The sequence below is a fragment of the Danaus plexippus genome, chromosome 19 (genome assembly GCF_018135715.1).
Source record: "Danaus plexippus chromosome 19, MEX_DaPlex, whole genome shotgun sequence".
NCBI classification, from domain to species: domain Eukaryota; kingdom Metazoa; phylum Arthropoda; class Insecta; order Lepidoptera; family Nymphalidae; genus Danaus; species Danaus plexippus.
Window position 1 is genome coordinate 1,140,015 of NC_083549.1, and position 22,332 is coordinate 1,162,346.

The following is a 22,332-nucleotide window of genomic DNA, read 5'->3' on the forward strand; positions in this document are numbered from 1 at the left end:
TTGGAGCGATATTGTATTGCTTCGTTATTTATTGCTCTTATCAAAAAGGTTAGCGGAAAAGATATCTTAAAATGTATTACTTGTCTTATTACATTCTTACTAGTAAATTGTGTTCAAATGCAAATAGCATAATACAGTTTAATGTAAGCAAATGGCCAAGTTTCTAATCAAGCAGTTTGATGTGTAATAAGCCAACACTGTTCCGATAGCAACATTAGTAGCACATGTCAAACACCTATAACCTGCAAGCTGCAACCTAAATGCGGGCCTTGTGTTGGCAACTGCTGCTAGCTATTAAAACTTATTTTAACGCGTCCATATTCCAAGTACGGGCTTATTCGCTCAGCGAGCTTGTGAATAATAATATTTTACTGTAACTTGCAAATTAAACGAAAAATATTGCTTTAATTATTTGAGGAATTTTCAACTTTAATTTAGTATGTTAAGAATAGGATTGTAACTTTTACGCTATTATTCAACTTTTAAAACGCCGAACTGGGTTGGTTTAAATGAAATTTGCTGCGTCGCATCTTTTTTGCAGCCGCAACCGATACTGACGCCGAAACAGGAGTCTTAATAATAATAAAGAATTGATATATGTTTTGAAAATATTTTCTTTTACTAATACTTTATCTGTATACAAAGTTTTGTATTACAAAGGATCTGAACCCAATATCATAGATATTGCTGAACTAAAGGACAGGGCGTTGCGAATAAATTATAGTGACAAAGATCGATACAATTGCTCTGGTTTCCAATAGATCAGGATATCTATATACCCTTTTGTTGTTGAAGAATAAGTTTTTCGTATTCCACTTCGGGCGGATGTTTCGCCACACCTGTGCCTATACAACGCCCCTCATATTTATTTTACTCATTTTATGTACATTCTGTAGAATAGTGCGCAGTTGGGAACTTATCGCGCCTAATGTTGCGTTATTTTTTTTTGCACAGCGTTTTTGGGCTGATGTTTTTATTATAAAGACGTGTCGGGACTGTGGAAATATTTACTGATGTTAAGGAAATGTGTCCCCGTGATGTACGGGAGTCGTTTGTGTCTGGATTCCATTCTCGTCGCTATTATTTGTTGGGCGCGCCTTCAACTGTTATTGATGTTAGGTTTTTTATTGCTGCCGGTGCTACCGCTCTGGAATTTGGTTGACTTTTATTATACAATATTTATAAATTTATCATGATTCAAGAGCCATCTGTCCGTTGTCGCTATTTGATTAATGGGTCTCTGAATGTAAATATGGCAATTCTTTTCTCACGTTGATATTTTATTATATTTTAAAAAGATATCGTCGTTTAATTTAATTTTATGTGGTTGGGTAAATGTCTCGGAATTCCGGATCGCGGGAGTTGCTTATTGATGGAAAAATTTGCGTATGAAAATTCTGTTCGCGTCCGTAAACATATTTATTGGCTCCCGACGGTGGCTTGCCTCTGGCAGGGCAATTTCATTCCGTTTGTTTTTTATTACGACTCCTCAGAGCGCGAAATGGATGATCATAACGTAATTATAAATAAACAGCATTGTATCGAGTTAAACCGATTCGGAGTCGCTAGCTCTCTGTATACTCATAATATTGCAAGTTACTATTGGAAATGATGTTAACTTACCAATTGCACCTGAGTTAATTAGAATTTTTAAATAAAAATATACTTTGATGGTATCATATAGAATATAATCATTAAAGAAGCATAGTTTTATTGTTTTAATATCGCTTATAGTATAAATATAGTGTAAATCCGATTCAATCCAAAAATTATGAAAATTGTGTTGAAATATTCTGAAGGGTTATCCAAGCCTATTCAGTCGTTCTCACCGCATTATTACCGCCGACCAGCTTCCAGTTACAGCTCGAGCTACTGTTTTATTTAGTTCCTCTTTGCGAATTGAATATTTGGCTGTGGGCTCGTTATCGTTTCCATTTCACTAAGTACGGTCCAACTACTCCACACAGCTAGTGCTCCACAAATTTGTTCAAGTAAATAAATATATTTTAATTTTCATTAATGCGAGAGTTTAAATTACAGTGTTCGGTGTGCATATTCATTTCCATTGTGTTATCACTGTAATCATAGCTTGTTTTAATTTCGACACAGCCACTTTGGACGGTCGTTTGTACAATAGCTTGTGTCAATATTTTCAATGCGGTTTATTATATTGAAAGTGTTATAATAGTATTGAACATAGCCATTGTGGAATATTGTTTTCCTATGAATTTATTATAACAAATATGTGTATAATAAAATATAAATTTGTTTTCTATCCAATGAATAACCATTTGACATTCTTATAAGGTTTTCGTAGTCCCTGGATTGTTTGTCATCTCAATGTATATGTTTATAACGCATCTAATTCGTGTACTTGGAATAGGAAGTAGGGGACACAATTGTGTTCGTCCCGCAGTCACTTCATAGCGTTCCTTATACATCATCTGTCAAGCTCTGGGTTACGTGCTGATGGGACAATCCAAGTTGCGTCGGCTTCAAATAAATATAAAGGCGGTATGAGTTTGAATCGAATAGTTTATATACATATGTATAAATTTGTCTTCATATCTTTAAATCTATAAATTTTAATATCATTTTAAAAGGTTACATATTTTTGTTTATATTTATATGAGAGGTTTGATAAGTCTGTAAATGTGTTCGAATAATATTTTTAGTATTTACTTCACAAGAAAACGTTGAACCATTTCTAATGCTGGCAAGATTAAGCCGGTATTATCAGCGAGGGTCGGAGACTGTATTAGTAACAGGTGAGGATTATCGGTAGCTTGTATGGAGAAACTTGTAAGTCGAAGTTCTGAAGATAGCACTGAAGATAATCTGTAAGCCCAGGTTGAAGGGTTCATTTTAAGGTTGATTACATTTCACGATTGACAATTATAATAAACACAATAAAGATCTTTTGATTATATTAATAATGTTAAAGTAATTTAAATAATATTGTCGTATTTCTTTAAAATACTTATCATTTTATAAAAAAATACATATATTCCTTTTTAATTTGTTTAATATACAGTTTAGAAAAAGGATATGGAATTGCAATAGTTTAAAATAAAACATGCATCGGCCGGGAATCGAACCCGGGCCGCCCGCGTGGCAGGCGAGCATTCTACCACTGAACCACCGATGCTTCATGCTGAGACATATCAAATTGCAGTGGGGATTTTGCATAACTAGTTGTAATACCAGAATTTAGTTGCCTATCAACTTTTTATGATGAATCTGTACAGGAATTTCTCTATAAATTCATGTATGAGGCCATACATTTATCACGATCATGTTTTACACACGACGTCTGGCTTAGAAACGGTATTTTTTATTCTAAATCTATTCACAGATACGTAATACTAGTGGACCATTAAAAATAAATATTGCGGCGCAAATAAAAGCGGGTGAGATTTTTTTTCAGCGCTTAGGTGTAACGTAAAAATTGCTTTTGTTTATATCTTTTTTTTTATATCGCTTGATCCGATTGCAAACTGCAGAACATTTGAATATTTAGAGTACATTTCCCACCTGCTATACACAATCCGGTTAATTTATAAGCAAATGTTTTCCTATAAGTTCTTTAATAATTTTATGTTTAGGATCCTATCATATCAATAAACATTCATGAAAATCTGAAGCGATTTATTTCTATACATTTCTTTCAAATTATTTATAGTTACTCTAATTGTAAGTTTAATCGAGTATAAATTAAATAATAAGATGGTCCTTATTTTTATTTTGATCCAAACATTCTTTGACAATCCTTGATGTATGTATATAAAAGGATATTAGTTTTACATGTTCACGCGAATATTAAAGATTATAATTTTGAAAAAAGGTTAGAAATCCGTCTTCTCTAAGAGATTTAATACAAAAAAAAAAAACTATATCAATGTTATTTTTTATAGTTTTGTGAAAACGAAAAAGCCAACTCGTTTGTAAAAACCTTTTCATTACAGTTTCTCTTATACCATATATATATTTTTCGTCTAAACACCTTAGTAATTTGTATTTCTAGTGGTTAGTAATTAAGCGTTGGCTAATGCGAAGAGTTCTCCAGCCTCTGAATATCCCGTCTTTGAGGCGAAATGAGGTTGCCTTCACATGTCTTGACTTTACGTTGTTTTCAAGTTAACTAGTGCGAGGATAACCTATGTGTTTATGTTCTAATACGGTGCAATGTATGTAAGGTGAAGTAAAACTTATTGACCTCTATAAGTTTATGTAATCAAAAGTAAATTATTTAACATACATTTTATTTAATAACAAGCAAAGTACCTTTTATTATGAGTTATAAAAGGTATCATAATTCACTGTTTTGATAATATTTCTTATCATTTAGGTTGGCTATTCATGAGCTGCTATGAATTCGATCCGTCTGTATTTATATTTAATAAGACAAGTATAAAAGTTTTAAATATTATGTTTGAAAATGTACGTCATTCTAAATAGTAGTTTTTCTCACACTGTGCAACTTAGTTCTCTCTTATTTTTTGTCATTCCTGCCGTGTCTCTAACATATCACTCGATCATTTATTTATATTCTGACACGACACGTATACCGCAGAACGCAGTCCACACATCTAAACTAATGTTATCTGCCTTAAAGTTTTTGAACTCACTTTGGGGATTGTACGCATTCTGTTTTTTGAATATGTCAAGAAGTTCCTACATATAAAAACGAGGGGAAATGCTTTCTGAACGTAACTTATTCACGTGCCCACTGCGCGAGATGAGGATACAGATGAAAAAAAGGATTCTGCTTTGGAGTGTCATCAGCGACATGAAAAAAAATATGCTTCGTTAGTTATTTAAGAGAAAACATCTCATTAACGCCCGCCATGTATGGTGTGTTCTTTTTTTTAATTTATTTTTGATTTGTGTAGCTGTGGGCTGTTGAAAATAAGTAAGCAAGTGGAATTTAATGAATACAGCTTTTTGTTGCTTGCTATTTATTAATTTTTTTTGACAAAATTTCGTTATTTTTACTTCGACTTTGCCAACTTCTTATTTGTAAGTCAACATTTATTTTGCGTACTATATTGTTCTGTGAATTTTGTATGGTTTTAATGTCACAGTGTTAGTCTTGTCAACTTTTTCTCTTACAACTGAAATCTTAGGAACGTAACTGAATAAAATTTATTCATTATTCGCTTAAGGAGACATGAAGAAGGGTGTTTCGGACGTGAAAAGAATGCGTTGGCGTTGTACGGGGGACCTTTTCTTAAGTGCTTTATTATTTCATTTCATATTTACGGAATGTTTTTATGTTTAGCTGTTTTCTGTATTATTTGGAGTCAATTTTCGTTGCTTTGAGTTTTTTTTTTTTAGAAAGTGGAGCAGTTAGACCTAATTATATAATTGAATGCATTAATTAGTATGACTTAATGATAATTTGATTTTGTATCAGTATAACCTTATTTACAGAAGCCTTGATACTGTTTAATTTTCTAACTTGTAACTCAGCTGGCCAAACATTGACATTGTCAACACACAGTATTGGTGGACAATTCAAACAGTTGGTGGTTGTGGACCAATCACTGTTGGCCAATATCAGCCCTGGCTGTAATTAAATAATAAGTGCTTACTTTGAATATGCGAACTGAGTCAGAGTCTTATGTTCTCGGTACTTTAAGCTCTATGTTTAATCAAGCGGACCAAAAGGAACCATGCACTTACAAGCAAATGTATTTTTGGAATAGTAAAAACAAGAAAAAAATACAACTTGCTAGCTTATACTGTCTTTAAAAATAAATAATTTGTATGCAAAGTATAGCAAATCAAGTTATTCATTATATTATTATTTATTTCTTTGTCATTCCCCCTTATCAAGTTCTAACCGCAACAGATATAAAAACCTATTTTACAGGGGACTAATCTAGGTTTCGTTTTCTTCTCTCTATCTTTATGACGACAACATCAATTGTCAAATATAAACGTAGGCCTCATAACACTTTATTAATATCAAAATAAGTAACACGTGTTATGCATCCTATACTCTTATAAGATGATATAAAAATATCTTTCATTCCTACATATATTCTTATCTCGCAGTATGCCACAAAATAGGTCAAGCCATATTTCCATTTCAATATAAATCTTACAATCCAGCTCAGGCTAAGTGAAATCGACGTCCGTTCGCGAGTCCGCCGCAATATTAGATTATGTAGAGCGAGTCCCGACAGTCGCTGCTGTAGGACAAGAGATGTGCATCTGTCTTTATATACAGTCTGAATTATATTTCAGTGTAACAGCTGTGCGATTCTAACGGACAACTACGAAAAAATATGTCTTCTGTGTATTTTAGTTAGAACACAAAATTGCTAGAAATGATGTTGAAATTGCAAAACAATAAATATAGCATAAATGATAAGTTGTATTGTATTTATAATGTAGCTATCAAATATTTTTTTAAATAATTTAATTTCCTATTCAAATATATATCAAATTTTATGTATTGAAATTCTAACAAATTTATTAAAGGAAAACATTAACTGACATCACGATGACCCCAGGAACACTGGATTATGGGGATTCCATATAACAGAAGACGAGTCTTAGCTTCTCGAGACAAGCATTAATTGTGCTACATCCATTGGTATCCTTATGGCGTCTTGTAGTGATATCGTTCGTAGGAATCAGATGTGACAAGCCTTTTGATATATATCAATTAATAGAGAGGAAATACAGTCTCGTAATGATAATTAGATAGATAAAGTAACTCGAAAATTTTAATATTTAACGCGGGTGTATACGTTGTGTAGCATTGTTTTCAACAATCTGATTGTTACATGATTGTACTTTACCTCACATAGTTATTTTTGCAACCTTTGTAAAGGTTGTGAAGAATGAAGACTAATAACGTGTCTCGCTTTTTGGTTCCTCATTCAATTTTGGTTGAGAACTGGCGTTGTTTCCGTACAACACGATATGTGCTAGAGTTCAATGGTTACGGCATACCGTAAACCCCATAAGGTTCTATGTTATTCATATAATGAACATCACAACTCACTATTGTCAATGTTCTTTAATTACATAAACACACTGACTACAGTAAAAAGAAGTTTGTTGCTTTTTATCTGACACACACACACACGATATCGATTGCAACAAAATTAAATTTCACCAATAAATATGTACATTTATATCAAATGATTCATTAATTTAATTCATCTTTAGATTCTGTTAGTAAGTATCTCCGTCTGTTCTATATTTATTTCGCCAATTTCAGTTCGTCCGGATGGTACATCGATCAAGCCTTCCAGAGGCTCCTGCATTAGTTTGATGCATTAGACCTCGATTGAATAAACGTCTTAGATCGATACATCCGTCTGGAAAACCTTCCGCTGCGATTCGAAAGTGAATACTATTTCAATTAGTTTAAGACAATACTATTCCTTATAACATTTTTTCCTTTGAACTTTTACCGTCAGACGTCCTACAATAGAATGGAAATTCTTTAGCTTTCATACTTTTCTTAGTTGGCATGTATAAATTGGTTTATGATCTTTATACGTTTAATACAAAACTGGAGACAATGAGAAATATTTCGTCTGTCGCTGTAATAGATTCAGCGGCACATGGTGTTATGAGTATATTTCGCATGAAAAATATTACGATTTTGGCAAATTTTATATATATCCATTCTTTTTTGTACGTATGATACGTTTTAGAGATAAAACTAATGACTATATATATATTACTAGACTTGTTTGTCATGCATGTAATTCGTTATATTATATTCTAAAGGAAAGGATCTTTGTTAATATCATCCAGGGAAATCTGCGGTAAACATCTAGTAATATAATTTGGTATGAAACACGTATTTCATTGCTTATAATTGTCCTCATTATTACATTAATCATAATCCATGCAAATTATTATGAAAGCTTCAAATTTTTTGTTAAAAATACGGTAAAAAAATAATATTGATATCGTAAAAGTGTAATTTATTGACTTATTAATAGTAAGCCTCTTATCCTCTCAGCGACTCGACCTGCCCTGACCTGACCTTTAATAACCTTTATATTAGGACAATGTCAAAGCGAATGAGCTCATACGGCAAGTATAATAAGGTTTTTCATTTTGAGTAGAGCGTTATTCTCAGACGTTGTGCTCCCATCACATTAGACTGCAGACGATTCTCGGGATGTCTTATTTATGCTTTGTTACAATAAGGTCGATTTATTTACCAGATTTATTTGTCTTTTATTTAATGAGGGTAGCTTTAATATTTTCATATTTTCTCTTAGCGAATGAAATATTCTGAATATGTGTGGGAATAATGATAATTTATATGTTTTTTTTTTTTTTTTTAATAAAGATAAAATAAAAATTGAATATTTTAGAGACTTGTAATTTAAAATATAAAATAATTTTCAAAAAATCTCTTCTCTACAGACAAGATAGTTGTTTATTTGAATTTATTTTTTGGACATTTTAGTCTTTTTGGTATTTTAAATAAACTATTATAGATTAACATATCTTGTAATAATAATAATAATTTTTACTACTATACTAGCCTAGCCTAGTATAGTATACTAGGTTAGTCTAGCTATGCTAGGGTTAGTTTTGAGCGTAATGATAAAATTTAAATCCCAGATCACCCTAAAACTTGGCGTACATCACAACCACGACTGTATGACGAGGGGTATGACGAGGGTTTTAATCGAATGTATGTATTAATTCTAATTAACAGTCGCCTACTATATAGGGTTAGCGGTTTGCGGCTGCAAGACGGGACAATAAATTAATTTGCCCTCCATATGAGTTAATAAGGAACATATATGATTGTTGATCTGTTAGAGCAATCATTAATATCCTCAATATTACATTTGTCTCACTTTTGTTTTAAACTTAGTTATTTGTAATTAAATAGATTACTGTATAAAAATAAAGACTGTATTTTCTGAGTTGTAGTGAAGAGCTCCGTTCATTAAAATTAAGTTGGTACAAGACGAACATTTTTAACGTCCTAATATAACAAATTATCAAAAATGTTGAAGAAAAAATTATTATTTTCATATAAAATTGTGTTTCGCGTAATAAATATCAGCTGTTTATTGTTAGCTTTATGATATTAAGAAATTATGTTGTTGTAAATTAATTAAGTAGATATATAGAAATATTATAAAAAATGTATATGTAAAATTTTAAATATGAATTAATAAGTCGAAAATGTAAAGTTTGGAATTTTAAATAAATTTTCTAGTAATATTTGAAGCTTTTCGTTTGTTCTGAAAAACTCATCGTTCGGTTTGAAATAAATTGAATAGGAAACGACAAGAAAAATTTTAAAATATTCGCATCGTCATATTTCTTTCAAATGTTATAAAAAATTTTTTTAGTCCTTTGATATGGAATACTTTAGATGTTCGGTCAAATTTCAGGACGAAGGCAAATTAAAAAAAAAATGTACTTGTTATTTTATTTGAAGTATGGAATAACCGATATTTGATATAATTAATTTTCTCTTATAATAACTAACTCTAATATCTGAATAACGAAAAAAACGGAAACGGAAATACTATTGAAGGCTTTTAAAGCGTTTGATTTGTTTCAAGTTTTAATTTCATCCCGACTTTATTAATATCTTTAGCTTGTTTAACTTCCAGTTAGTCAGTCTACTTTAACATAACAGTTTATAAACGCAGTATTCAAGTTGTAAGCTCGAGTGGTTTAAACATTCCCTGAAATAGCATTCCAGTTTATATGGTCGTATCATAAAAGGTATATTTCGTTAATTCTTTAAGATTTTTATTTAAAGTACCTATAAACCTTTTTTATTCTTTATGTTGTAAAACATATTACTATTAAGAAATGTATTTAAAAAAAGATTTTACAGAGATGAAATAGTAAAAATACCTTAAAACTTAATAAATTGTTTGAAATAAAATATAATTGTTTTGTAATAATTTTTAAAGACTTGTCAAAATATTTATGAAGATAAAATAAATATAAATAAATCGTAAAGTGGCTTCATCCTTTTTATTCCTAAGGTGTCGAACTTTAAAAATGTTGAACGGGTGCGTTAAATCGTTTTAGGTGACTAGAATACAAACATAAGCGAATATGGTAAGACCCAGTTGCAGTCAGTGAGCGATAGGTGGTCTGTGATGGTACCAACCACTTACAGGGAGACGGCGTCTGAATATCCTTTTTAGTTGAATTCTATTATTCGTTCTTCTAATGCTACAGTTCCCAGAACGGTAGCACATCTGGAATCAGATCTTCCGGTGACCACGGACGGCGGTTAGACTCTTACTATCCGGCAGACAATTTATCCTTTCTCGTCCCTTCATACAAATTTGTGAAAAATATTTTTTCTTACATACAACATTTGTGCAGCAATTATGAAAATTTTAAAGATTCAACACTGACAAGCGTCAAATTAGTTTTCTTCTTGTACGGTTAATTCAAATCTCATATAAATAAAATATTTTTTAAAGATTGAATTACGTAAAATAACATCTCCGCTAACAAGTACAATCCGTAATTTTTATTTCTGTGAATATTTGTCTGTTAAATATAGTACATATGTGTGTCGGTGAAGTGGTTGTATAAGTTTCTTAATTGATGCCCGAATGAGAGTTGTAAGACACTATCCATATTAAAGTAAATCAAATTTGCTGCAGTGTGCAGTGGTGCAAGTTTGCCACAACTGGTTCCAATGCTAGCAATATTAAACCGCCAGGTCAGATCAATCTAGCGCGGCGCACTCTGCTTCGATTCCTAACTTCGGCCTACATTGTACGGGTTTCCGGGCGAACTTGTTTAATATGATGAAATATTACTTTGAGGTTTCATAACCTAACTATCACGGCCTTTGGACACAGATTGTAGGTGTACATGAAGCCTAAAGTTTAAGTTTTTATGATTCTTTAAATATAACGACACTATTATTTTCTAAGTTGGTTTAGAGCGTGGTATTTCCATTTGAATTTTTCTCTACAATCCTACAGCAAAATAATCGCAGATATAATTTTGAAATAAGTAAGAGCTAAATCCGTTATATTTTTTTTGTAATCATTTGTAAATATTTGTCTCAGCCGTTGCTAAATGAAAAACAAATTATTGTATCGTAACTTCGGAATAATATATTTTTATAGGCAGAGTATTTCGTTAGGTTGGCAAGACTAACAAGTTCGGTGCGAGTGAGTGGAAGTTTAAATCGTTAACAGGTCAGTTAACTATCTCTAGATTTTTTTATATCATGCACACGGCTATATGTGGAACTCTATATTAAAGATTACTACATTTAAATTAAAGCGAAATATAACTTTCAGAAACACATCAAAATACATAGACGTTCTTCTTGAGTGATATGAAACTTTCAATATAGCATATATTGGTTCATTTTCTTAATTTATATCTCGTTAAGCATGTCGTAGTTTAAACGAATAAAGTCTTTATCTGTTGTCTAGAACGAATAAGATAAATAAGTTTGACCTATCTGAACAGTGTTTAATCTTGTACATCGGATACAGCAGATACGCTTCGTTAGATTTCATACGAATGTAAGCCTTATATGGTTATGTATATAGTATACAATGGTGTGGAAGTATTTATAGACACGCATATTCAGCTGTGAATTTATTGAGTCAATAACGACGATGGAGTTGAGCTCCTCTCACGCGTGTGATTCTGCCGTGGGCAGTAAAAATATATACAGATAGTAATCCCTTTTCTCTAAGCCTTTTACATCGAATAATGGATTTTTTGCGTTTATAAATAGTCTTTGGCCCTCCTATATATAATTCACACCTTCCAAATAAGTCTTTCATTCAGCACAAATATACCTTAAAAGTACGAAGAAAATTTAATTTTACATAATCTTAATAAAAAGAGAAAGTGAAAAAACTTATATCGTATAAAGTCGTCCTCTGATTAAGGTTTCCACTTTGGTTTGTTAGTTTAGTGAATGTACTACGGTTCATTCATTATATAGGCTTTGTCACTCAAAATTTGTCAATATAACACTAACAATACTTCATGAGAGTAATTAACATTAAAACTAAAACATTAGCATTTTCCATTTAACAGTGAAATGTTATCAATCAAGCCCTTCCTTTATTCCTTAAGATAAATCTCTGAATTGTTGAAATGTAATTCGTCATTATAATAGAGCAATCTTCGCATTAATTCATAACGAAATCTCGTTCATTGGCGCGATCGCTTTGGATCGTATAATTGACAGCATTAAGACATTCCGAGATCTCAAAGATTTTATTACAACGAGGTCAGGAATTCTGTTAGAGTTACTTGAAAATCATTATTACTGGTGCTATAAATCGACTTTTCTGATTTCTTATCTTTCTTATTTTAAGTATTGTCTATTTTCTGTGCGATGTATTAATTTTTGTATTGAATTTGTAAAATAAGTGTCTCTTTAAGATATTCATTTTAACGAAAAAAGTATTCAAGGAAATTAATTAATTGTCTATTTTTATAGTAAATTTTTACTTTATCATTAATAAATTTTATTGTTTGAACATTTTTCTCCAACACAATATTGGTAAAGTTAGATAAATTTCCAAAATATTAATTTTAATTTAATACAATTGCCTCCTGTATGATATTTTTTTTTATTTAAACGTTTTCTTCTCTTTATAACAGATTGGAGCCCTCAAGGGATACTACTTGCTGTCACATCACGGAGTTCACAAACGGTCTACAGAACCAAGTCACGAGCATCATCACAAGTTAAATAATGAACCCGAGGTAAGTTTCGCCATTGTTTAAGTTATTCAAGGTTATGGTTCTGTTACTTCCGAATGTCTAAGTTACTTAATAGTATATACGACACATCGTTAAAAATTTCCCTAACTAAACAAGACGCATCCTAAATAAGCAATTAGTTTCATTTTAGTTTTTATTTAATTTTTAATGTATGTATGTTTGATGTGCTGAAATCTTGCAACTTCATTTCGTAGACAACGTTATACTATTGAGCTGTAATAATGCGATGCGATCAGTTCTGATGACAATACATGGGTACCTTTGTGACGTCACTCACTATAACATAGCGGCATATCCAAGACTGCGGACTAGATATTTTTGATACACTAAAGACTATTTGTGTAACTGAAAATGTCCAAAATAATTTAAAAGTAAAAAAAAATGAACTTTATTTGGAACTGAAGAAGAACACATTTCTTCATTGAAAGTTTTTCTATTTACTAACAACGTCAATACATATTTGTATGATTATTACATATACATTACATCATTACATGAATGATAGTCGTGATATCTATAATATAAAAATAAGTCGAGTTTTCCTTCCTGACGCTATAACTCCAGAACGCACAAACAGATTTCCACAGTTTTGCATTTGTTGAAAAGGTCTCGGGCTCCGTGAGGTTTATAGCAAAGAAAATTCAGGAAAAATTTCAATAGAAAAGCGGGAAAATAGGGAAATAATTTTTTAATACAGCGCCATCTCTGATACATAGCATGTACTACAAACCAATATTTTAAGTAGATGGCGCCGGTGCGTGACACATTGTTTGACAGCTACTTATTGTTTTCTTCTCAGTTAATTTCATGTGACAAACCGGTGTGAAATTGTGAAAAAAAAAAAGTTATTCGTTTCTTAACATTTTAATTGGAAACCATCAAATCAATCACGTGTATTGTGTACATTTTTATTCAATTTCAACAGCAGGTATTTGTCTTTAAGGTGGTAAGTTGAACTGTGTAAATTATGTGGATCGTGCATTTGAGGTTAAATTCACCATTCTGCCCATAGTTAAAAATGCCTAGAGGACGACGTGCGAACATCGGCCGCCGCACAAGACATGCAAGTCAGCAACAAGTGTATTCACAGAACTTAAGCGAAGAAAGACAAAATATAATAAGAGAAAATGCCCGATTGAGACAACGCGTGAGTACACGAAGATCATTGGCATCATACAATCGCTTGGCATTCCAAAATGATCCCACTGCGAACTACAGTGACGATGAAAATTTAAATATTGGACCAATGACGACTGTATGCCGATATTGCCATGCGTTAAAGTTCAAAAGAGAAACGGCTGGATTGTGCTGCGCAAGTGGAAAAGTCAAACTGGATCCATTACTTACACCACCACAGCCACTGAAACCATTGTTCGATGGAAGTGATCCCGATTCCAGCCATTTTCTTCAACACATCCTTGAATACAATAACTGCTTTCGCATGACTTCCTTTGGAGCTAATATCATTCGAGAAGGCGGCTTCATGCCGACTTGCAAGGTAAAAGATACAACACACACGATCAAAAGTTACACCATATTCTTTAACTTCACTGAAGCTAATGCAGCACAACGAGCTGAGAGACCACCATCGACAACATTGACTAGCTTCTTTGCAATGTGTGAAGCAGATCCATTCGCAGCGACGCTGATGTACGTTGAAATGCCTAAGTATTACACTTGGAATCAATCAACAAAGAAATTCCAACGTCGCAAACAAGGAACCCCAGTTCCAGATTGGCCACAGGTGTTTTCCACTGATGCACTAGATCGCATGTATACTGTTCATCCTAGAAATGATGAATGTTTTTATTTGCGACTGCTGTTGGTAAATGTACGTGGACCAAAATCATTTGCGCATTTGAAAACTGTGAATGGCCACCAATGCCAAACATATCGAGAAGCATGTCAACTATTGGGTTTGCTAGAGAACGATTCTCATTGGGATTTAACACTTGCGGATTCAGTTATTTCATCAAATGCGTACCAAATACGAACGCTGTTCGCAATTATCATCACCACATGTCTTCTTTCACAACCAATTCAGTTATGGAACAAATACAAAGACGACATATGTGAAGATATCTTGCATCGCTTGCGCATTCAAACGAATAATCCTGACATGCAAATAACCGATGAAATCTACAATGAAGGATTGATTCTGATTGAGGATCAATGCTTGACTATTGCAAACAAGCTACTGATTGAAGTAGGAATGATTGCACCAAATCGATCGATACACGATGCATTCAACCAAGAATTAAATCGAGAGCTGCAATACAATGTTGATACATTGCAGGAATTCGTTCAAAATAATGTGCCGTTGCTGAATGAACAGCAAAAACCAGTATACGAAACATTAATGCAAGCGGTGGACAATAATACTGGTGGTCTATTCTTCCTGGACGCATCTGGAGGAACAGGGAAAACATTTGTCATTTGATTGATTTTGGCCACTATTCGATCAACAGGTGACATAGCTTTGGCGTTAGCATCATCTGGAATTGCGGCGACTCTTCTAGATGGCGATCGTACTGCACATTCTGCGCTTAAGTTGCCACTCAATTTAAACACAATTGAGACTCCAACATGCAATATTTCCCGATCCAGTGCAATGAGAAAATTGTTGACGCAATGCAAGCTCATTGTTTGGGATGAGTGCACAATGGCACATAAGAAATCACTTGAAGCACTTAACTTCACACTGAAGGATCTTCGGCGAAATAACAACATTTTTGGCGGCTTGATGATATTGTTGGCAGGCGATTTCAGGCAGACGTTGCCAGTAATTCCCCGGGGAACGCCTGCAGATGAATTGAATGTTTGCCTGAAGGCATCACCTTTATGGAATAACGTAAAAACATTATAGCTAACCACTAATATGAGAGTTCAAATTCAAAATGATCAAAGTGCTGCACAATTTTCAAAACAATTGTTAGCTGTTGGAAATGGAAAAGTCCCAGTTGATGCGACATCTGGATTAATTACTCTTACCAACGACTTTTGCCGATTTGTAGACTCTCAACTAGCTCTTATTGAAAATGTTTTCCCAAACATTAGTGAGAATTATCAGAATTATGCTTGGTTAAGTCAACGAGCAATTCTTGCCGCAAAGAATAATGATGTACACGCACTGAATTTCACCATTCAATCAGAAATCGATGGCGATTTGGTGACATACAAATCCGTTGATTCCATAACAAATCCCGATGATGTAGTACATTATCCAACGGAGTTTTTGAACTCTCTGGAGTTACCAGGATTTCCACCACATAACTTGCAACTCAAAGTTGGTACAGTTATTATGATATTGCGTAATTTGAATCCACCGCGACTTTGCAACGGTACTCGACTTGCGGTAAAAAGACTTATGCCGAATTTGATTGAGGCAACCATTATTAACGGAAAGTACGCAGGTGAAAATGTATGTATTCCTCGAATACCAATGATTCCGACTGATCTTCCGTTTGACTTCAAACGATTGCAATTTCCAGTTCGCCTTGCGTTCGCAATGACAATTAACAAGTCGCAAGGCCAATCGCTTAGTGTTTGCGGGATAAATTTAGAAAATCATTGTTTTTCACATGGGCAGTTATACGTTGCGTGTTCACGAGTTGGGAAACCATCCGCTTTGTTTGTGTTAACGTCAGACCAAAAAACAAAAAATGTGGTTTACCAAAGAGCACTTCAATGAAACGGATAATTTGCGGACACGTATAACGCTTCGATTCAATATTTACTTTGGATTCACTTTCATTTACTTAGAGAAGTTCAACTAAATAACACTTAATTTTTTTAATCGAAATGAATTCATTACTGTTGTGAAATGAAATAAAATTTTTCATTTCAAATATAAAACAAAAAAAAAATTTTTTCTTCATCTTTTAATCACCAAACGATACGTTACATAAAACGAAGCCATCTGGTGGCGAAACGGAGTTCGCCGGGTTTGCTAGTTTATTTCTATAAAACAAACAAATTCAACGAATTAATGACAGTTTTTTAATATAATATTTAGTAAGTTTCCGTCCTCAGATGTCGCAACAAGCTTTAATATTATATAAATGTGATCATAACAAGTGGATATAAAATGTTTTTAAATAAAAAAATGTATCCACTCGCAGTGAAATCAAATAAAGGCTGGTTTTTTTATTCCTTATTCATAACTGCATGCTCTCGAAATATTTATTTTTGTCTTATATAATAACATAATTTCAGAGGAGCGCTAGAAAGGCAGTTTATTCTATAGTTTAACTTTATTCTTTTAATTCTGTGCGTCTAACAATTATGCTTTTTAGACTTTTAGTTTTACTTTAAGATCCTTCAGGTAACACTTCAGGTGGAATAAAGTAGATATATTTCAAATATGTTTTTTTTAGGGTAACTTGGTTTTATTGGCACGTGAAAATAAATCCTATACATAACGGCACGTTTCAGATTTTTTCTATTTTAGATACTTATATGTATAAAAATAATACTAGTTATTGTGTGAGTTATGTCAGCAGTACTAACCTGAGTTGTTTTGATTGCTTTCTATTTAATAGTCTCAATGGCCTACGTTTTGTATAACCGATACATGTTTAATAATATTTTTTAACTTTCACTTCATATAATTTATTTCTTATATTGAAAATTCTAAACAAGCACACTAAAAGGGTTTTTTAAATCATAATTTTACCAATAAATGATATATGATTTACTCATACTGTTAGTTTATATATAACGTTATTAACCCTAGTATAACTAAAATAGATAATTCCATTCTAATATTTAGTAATTTGAGACTATACAAAGATTCAAACCAATTTCCTCTATACTGAAATGATAGTGATGGAATTATACTTACCTACAATATAATAATCTATCGCCGTGCACGCTGTTGTCACAGAGAACCTGATCTATTCAAAACATATTACTTATTTCTATTAGGATTATAGGCTTTTCGCTTTGACACAGTGATTTCCAACAAAATAACAGAGTGTTATCTTCTCGTATATCAAATTGCGTTTGGACATAGCTTAGTGTTAACACTGCGAGATATTTGATAACAGAGCTGGTAATAGCTGAGCTTAATTGAAACATGTGTTTGACACCGGAGCCGGGGAGGTTTTCGTCAAATGAATTTTCGCTCGGACATAGATTGATTATGAATCGGTCGGATAATTGAAAATAGATTTTAACATCACTATTGATTTTTGCGAATTTAAGTTTGAGGATTTTTTTATTTTGTTGTAAAAGAGATATCACAAGAGATGTCATATGATAACGATACAGTAATTAAAGGGGATCTTAAACAATTGTATCTAAATTTAAAGTCGTATAGAAATTACGTTTAGTTTCCATTCTCTGGATTTTAAACTATGTAGATACCAAAGTTTATCCAAATCGGTCTAGCAGGTTTTAAGTATTCATTTGTGTAGATTATTTGAAACATTACATTTAAAAAATTATCTTATTCTGTAAAACGTGACTTGTAATGAAAATGAAATTAGCTAACATTTACGTCATAAAAATCTATTTCATATTATGTAACCTCCGAAATAAAATAAGCTTATAATATAAAATTCAATAGAACGCGTGAAAAAATTACTAAAGAAGATGGCCCAAATAGAAAGGGATGACCTTCCTATAAACTCACGTAAGATAAACCTCGTAAATTTGTTTTCTCATAATACTTTAATAAAGAAGCAAAAGGGTTATGAGATTTGGCTCAGTCTAAGGCGAGACCAAGGACGGTATCAATTAAATTTTGTTTTTCAATGAAACCGTCTAAATATTTTCGATATCTGTATATATTTATTTTAAATAGAATGAAAATCTTACTTATTTTAAACAACTATTAGGACTTTTTTAAATCAATAATATGTCTCAAGACCTCAATACGATCCAACAGACCTTACTCATAGGTTTGTGTAAACATTGAAGATCATCAGAGCGTTCTGTACTAACTGATAGAGTAATATACCGTGAGGATGTTTGATCTGGCTTCATAATGTCTGAGTCTGTATTACCTCAAGTACAAATTTACTCATATCAGACTACATCAGTATAATTACGTGTGATTATCTTGCAGTCTGTGTGTATGTTTAAAGCAACTACATTACACTGCTTTGATGATATTAAGTTTTTAATCATACTTTATATTTATTTTCGATAAATTGTAAATATCTTTAAATTTCTAAAACAACTTACATACAGATTTTTTTGATACATTTTAATGCATGCGAGCCAATGATTAAAATTCGTCCTGGTCTTTGTGAGAAAGAAGAAAGTAAAGACGTTAAATGTACCAGCGGATCGAAGTTGCGATATTGAAAGAACTCGGCAATCTTCACACTCAAACAGAATCATATTGAATGCAAATACTTTTAAAATAACTTGCAGTTGACTCGAGTTTCAGCTTGTTGATATAAGAACTGGTTTCATATGTTTTAAATCGGCTCTTTTATTCGCGTTACTAAGACGGTTTTTCATCGCAGTCAAAGTTACTGAATGAACTCTTAAGAGCTCATAATTCTATATCGATACGGGCATCTGAGGCAGCAGTAATAAAACCCGTGGGCGTGCGCCCTCCGGTCAGCCCTCCTACATCATAAACAGCCCTCTATTAACCCCGTTTTACGGTTTACGGCTTCGTAATGAACAAGTTCGTGACTTACAATTTAATATCTTCCTCATATGGAGTCCAGCTGCTTTGTTTGTTTACGGAGTCATAGTTCAAGATAATTATTACTATATTGTTGTTATTGCGATATGTTATTTATTTTCTTATAACACTTAACCTTGTTCTTTATATCAATCGAATTGTAAGTCTGTTAAGGTAATTTTCGTGAAGTGTAAGTCGGAATTACTGTTATTATAATGTATATTAATTGTGTGAGTTTACATATCTTGAAATACATATAATACATCATCCTGTTAGCTTCAAGACAAAGGACTAATAATTCTGTTTGTAGATTCGACAAGCGAGATCCTTAGGGGCTGACTTTTTTTGCGTAAATCTGTTTAAACCCTTTCGGAGCTGGCCGCAGGACCGCTCGTTTTATTAGTTTAGGACCCTATTACGTTACGCCGTATGAGCACAAAGGGGCTTTATTAAACCTCATATGTTTTTACAAGTTTTTTAGACGACCTAAAAGGAATGCTTAGCAAAATGTACTCTAATGTAATAGTTTATAATTCATTATTATACTGTTATATCTCAATAAGTTCATGCAACACTTTGATATTTGAAATTGTCTGAAGAATATCAAAGTTTCTAATATAAAAATTAATCGTATTGTTAGATCAGAAACATGAAATGTATTTATATAAAATAACATAATCAATTCAAAGCTGTAATAATAAATTGTATTGTTATTTTTTAAAGATGAATTCGTTTCCTTGATGTTTTTGCTTTAAAATAACCATGCTGGTATCTGGGCAGCTGAGCGTGTGCGTTAACAAGCGAACTGAAACAATACAACGGTGACGTTAGCGAGTTAAAACTTTAACAACGAACGTCATAAAGACGGTTTACTATATATGTATATATATTTATTTATATAAAAATCATATAAAAAACAATTAACATGAAAACTACGGGACGGACGAGATATTTTTTACCTATTTTTGAATTTGTTTTCGACAATTTTTTTATTGAAACATCGACAAGTAGAATTTTCCAATTAAAACTGATACGGTTGTGTTCCCATAACCAATTTGTTAGTGTCGAAATAAATTTGTTTAGAAGAGATAGTTTTTTTTTTTTTTAAATATTAATCGAAATTTTTTAGCTTTTTTTCAGGTCACGCAACGATATTTTTGCTTTGATAAATAAATCTATCCGTATTTGAGTTAAAAATGTAATGTAATTTAGTTTTGTAATCATGAAAAGAATTCAACCGTTCATAAAGAATAACGTAATATATGTAACGAACAGTACAAAAGGAGCAGCGGGCTAGCCTCTATTGAATTACAGGCGACAACAAGACAAACACTACGTTCAGATGTGGTGACATCACACTCTCTATATAGCAGTATCACGTTATTATATCAAAATCATAACACATATTACATTGTTGTCTCCTTTGAAGCCATCACAATAAAATACTTTAATGCTTCTCTAAAATAGAATAAATAAATAAAGCCATCATAAAATATTCTCTTAGAGAAAATAATTATAATCAGTCCATTTTTGTTGTTTGTATAAGTGTCTATTGTCACGCCGAGTCGGGACAATGCTCGGACAAACGCGTCTATTTTCATGTAAATACGTTCTGTTATTTCCTATCTGTCGGTCTTTCTAGCGGCTGCGAAATTGCCTCGTCTGAACTCAACAACGACGATGAGACGCCTGGAATAGTATTGTTAGGATCGCTGTAGTTGTCTCGTGGTAAAATTTTATAGTTTGTTTTTATGCGTCCGCCATACCGCCTGTTGGAAATTATGTGTATTCTTAATATAACTGTACTAAAGTAGTTTTGTGTCTTCAGAAACTAATTAAAAAAAAATAGGTTTTAACACATGTATTTGACGTGTACAATGTTTATAATTCAGAGTCATGACGGAACAATGTAGCTGGGTGTGTTAACTTTTTACGTGTTATCATGTTCATGTAACAGCCCATAAAAATAACTTGTTCTCAGGTTAAATGGTTCGAGCAACAACGCGAGAGGCGTAGAATGAAACGTGATTACAGCCCTTATGAGAGCACATTATGGTCGCAGTTGTCTCGAAGGCTGCCCTCCCATAGAACCCGTCACCGCGCCATTACACCCTCGCCTTTCTTCTCCGATCCGTTGTTTAAAGAGCAATGGTATTTGGTTAGTGCGGTTATATTTATTATTTTGCTTCAGCATTAAGATAACATTACAATTCTAATGGAATTTCTCGTGTTATAAATTTTTATTTTATTTTTTATGTAACTTTCCATACTACTAAGATAGTTTAACACACATTAATTAAAATATTTTCAATCGTTGCTCGTGTTTATTAACTGAGTGCTATTTAATATTGAAATATATAACTATTTACAGAGATCTATAGAAAATAATTCTTTCGTATAACATGTTATATTTGATTTTTTTTAAGAATGGCGGTGCGAAAGATGGACTTGACATGAATGTAATGCCGGCGTGGCAAAGAGGTTACACTGGAAAGGGTGTAGTTGTGTCAATCCTTGATGACGGTATACAAACCAACCATCCCGACCTCGCGCAGAACTATGTAAATAACATATTGTATCTCTAATATTTGACGATGAAGGATATGTAATTTAAACGATTAAAATTTTTAGGATCCTCTCGCTTCCACTGACATAAATGGGAACGACGATGATCCAATGCCTCAAGACAACGGCGATAACAAACATGGAACCCGTTGTGCCGGGGAGGTTGCCGCTGTAGCATATAATCAGTACTGTGGTGTCGGTATAGCATACAATGCTAGTATAGGAGGAGTCCGTATGTTGGACGGTGTAGTGAATGACGCGGTGGAAGCCAGAGCTCTTGGTCTTAACCCCGATCACATTGACATATACAGTGCCTCGTGGGGTCCTGAAGATGATGGGAAGACGGTAGACGGGCCGGGTCCGCTTGCTAGAAGGTAGGT

The 22,332-nt window shown here is 32.7% G+C and overlaps 1 protein-coding gene and 1 non-coding gene across 3 annotated transcripts in view; one reads left to right on the forward strand and one right to left on the reverse strand.

The window, feature by feature from the left end:
* LOC116768113 (furin-like protease 2) overlaps nt 1-22,332 on the forward strand; it is a 121,554-nt gene that overhangs the window by 91,715 nt on the left and 7,507 nt on the right. For both annotated transcript variants that reach the window (XM_032658751.2, XM_032658752.2), the window contains exons 3-6: nt 12,622-12,726; nt 21,369-21,545; nt 21,814-21,948; nt 22,019-22,326. In XM_032658751.2, coding sequence (XP_032514642.2) covers nt 12,622-12,726; nt 21,369-21,545; nt 21,814-21,948; nt 22,019-22,326 — 725 coding nt within the window. The remainder of the gene's footprint in view (nt 1-12,621; nt 12,727-21,368; nt 21,546-21,813; nt 21,949-22,018; nt 22,327-22,332) is intronic.
* On the reverse strand, nt 3,078-3,148 carry Trnag-gcc (transfer RNA glycine (anticodon GCC)). The gene has a single exon. It is a non-coding gene; the product is annotated as a tRNA-Gly (tRNA).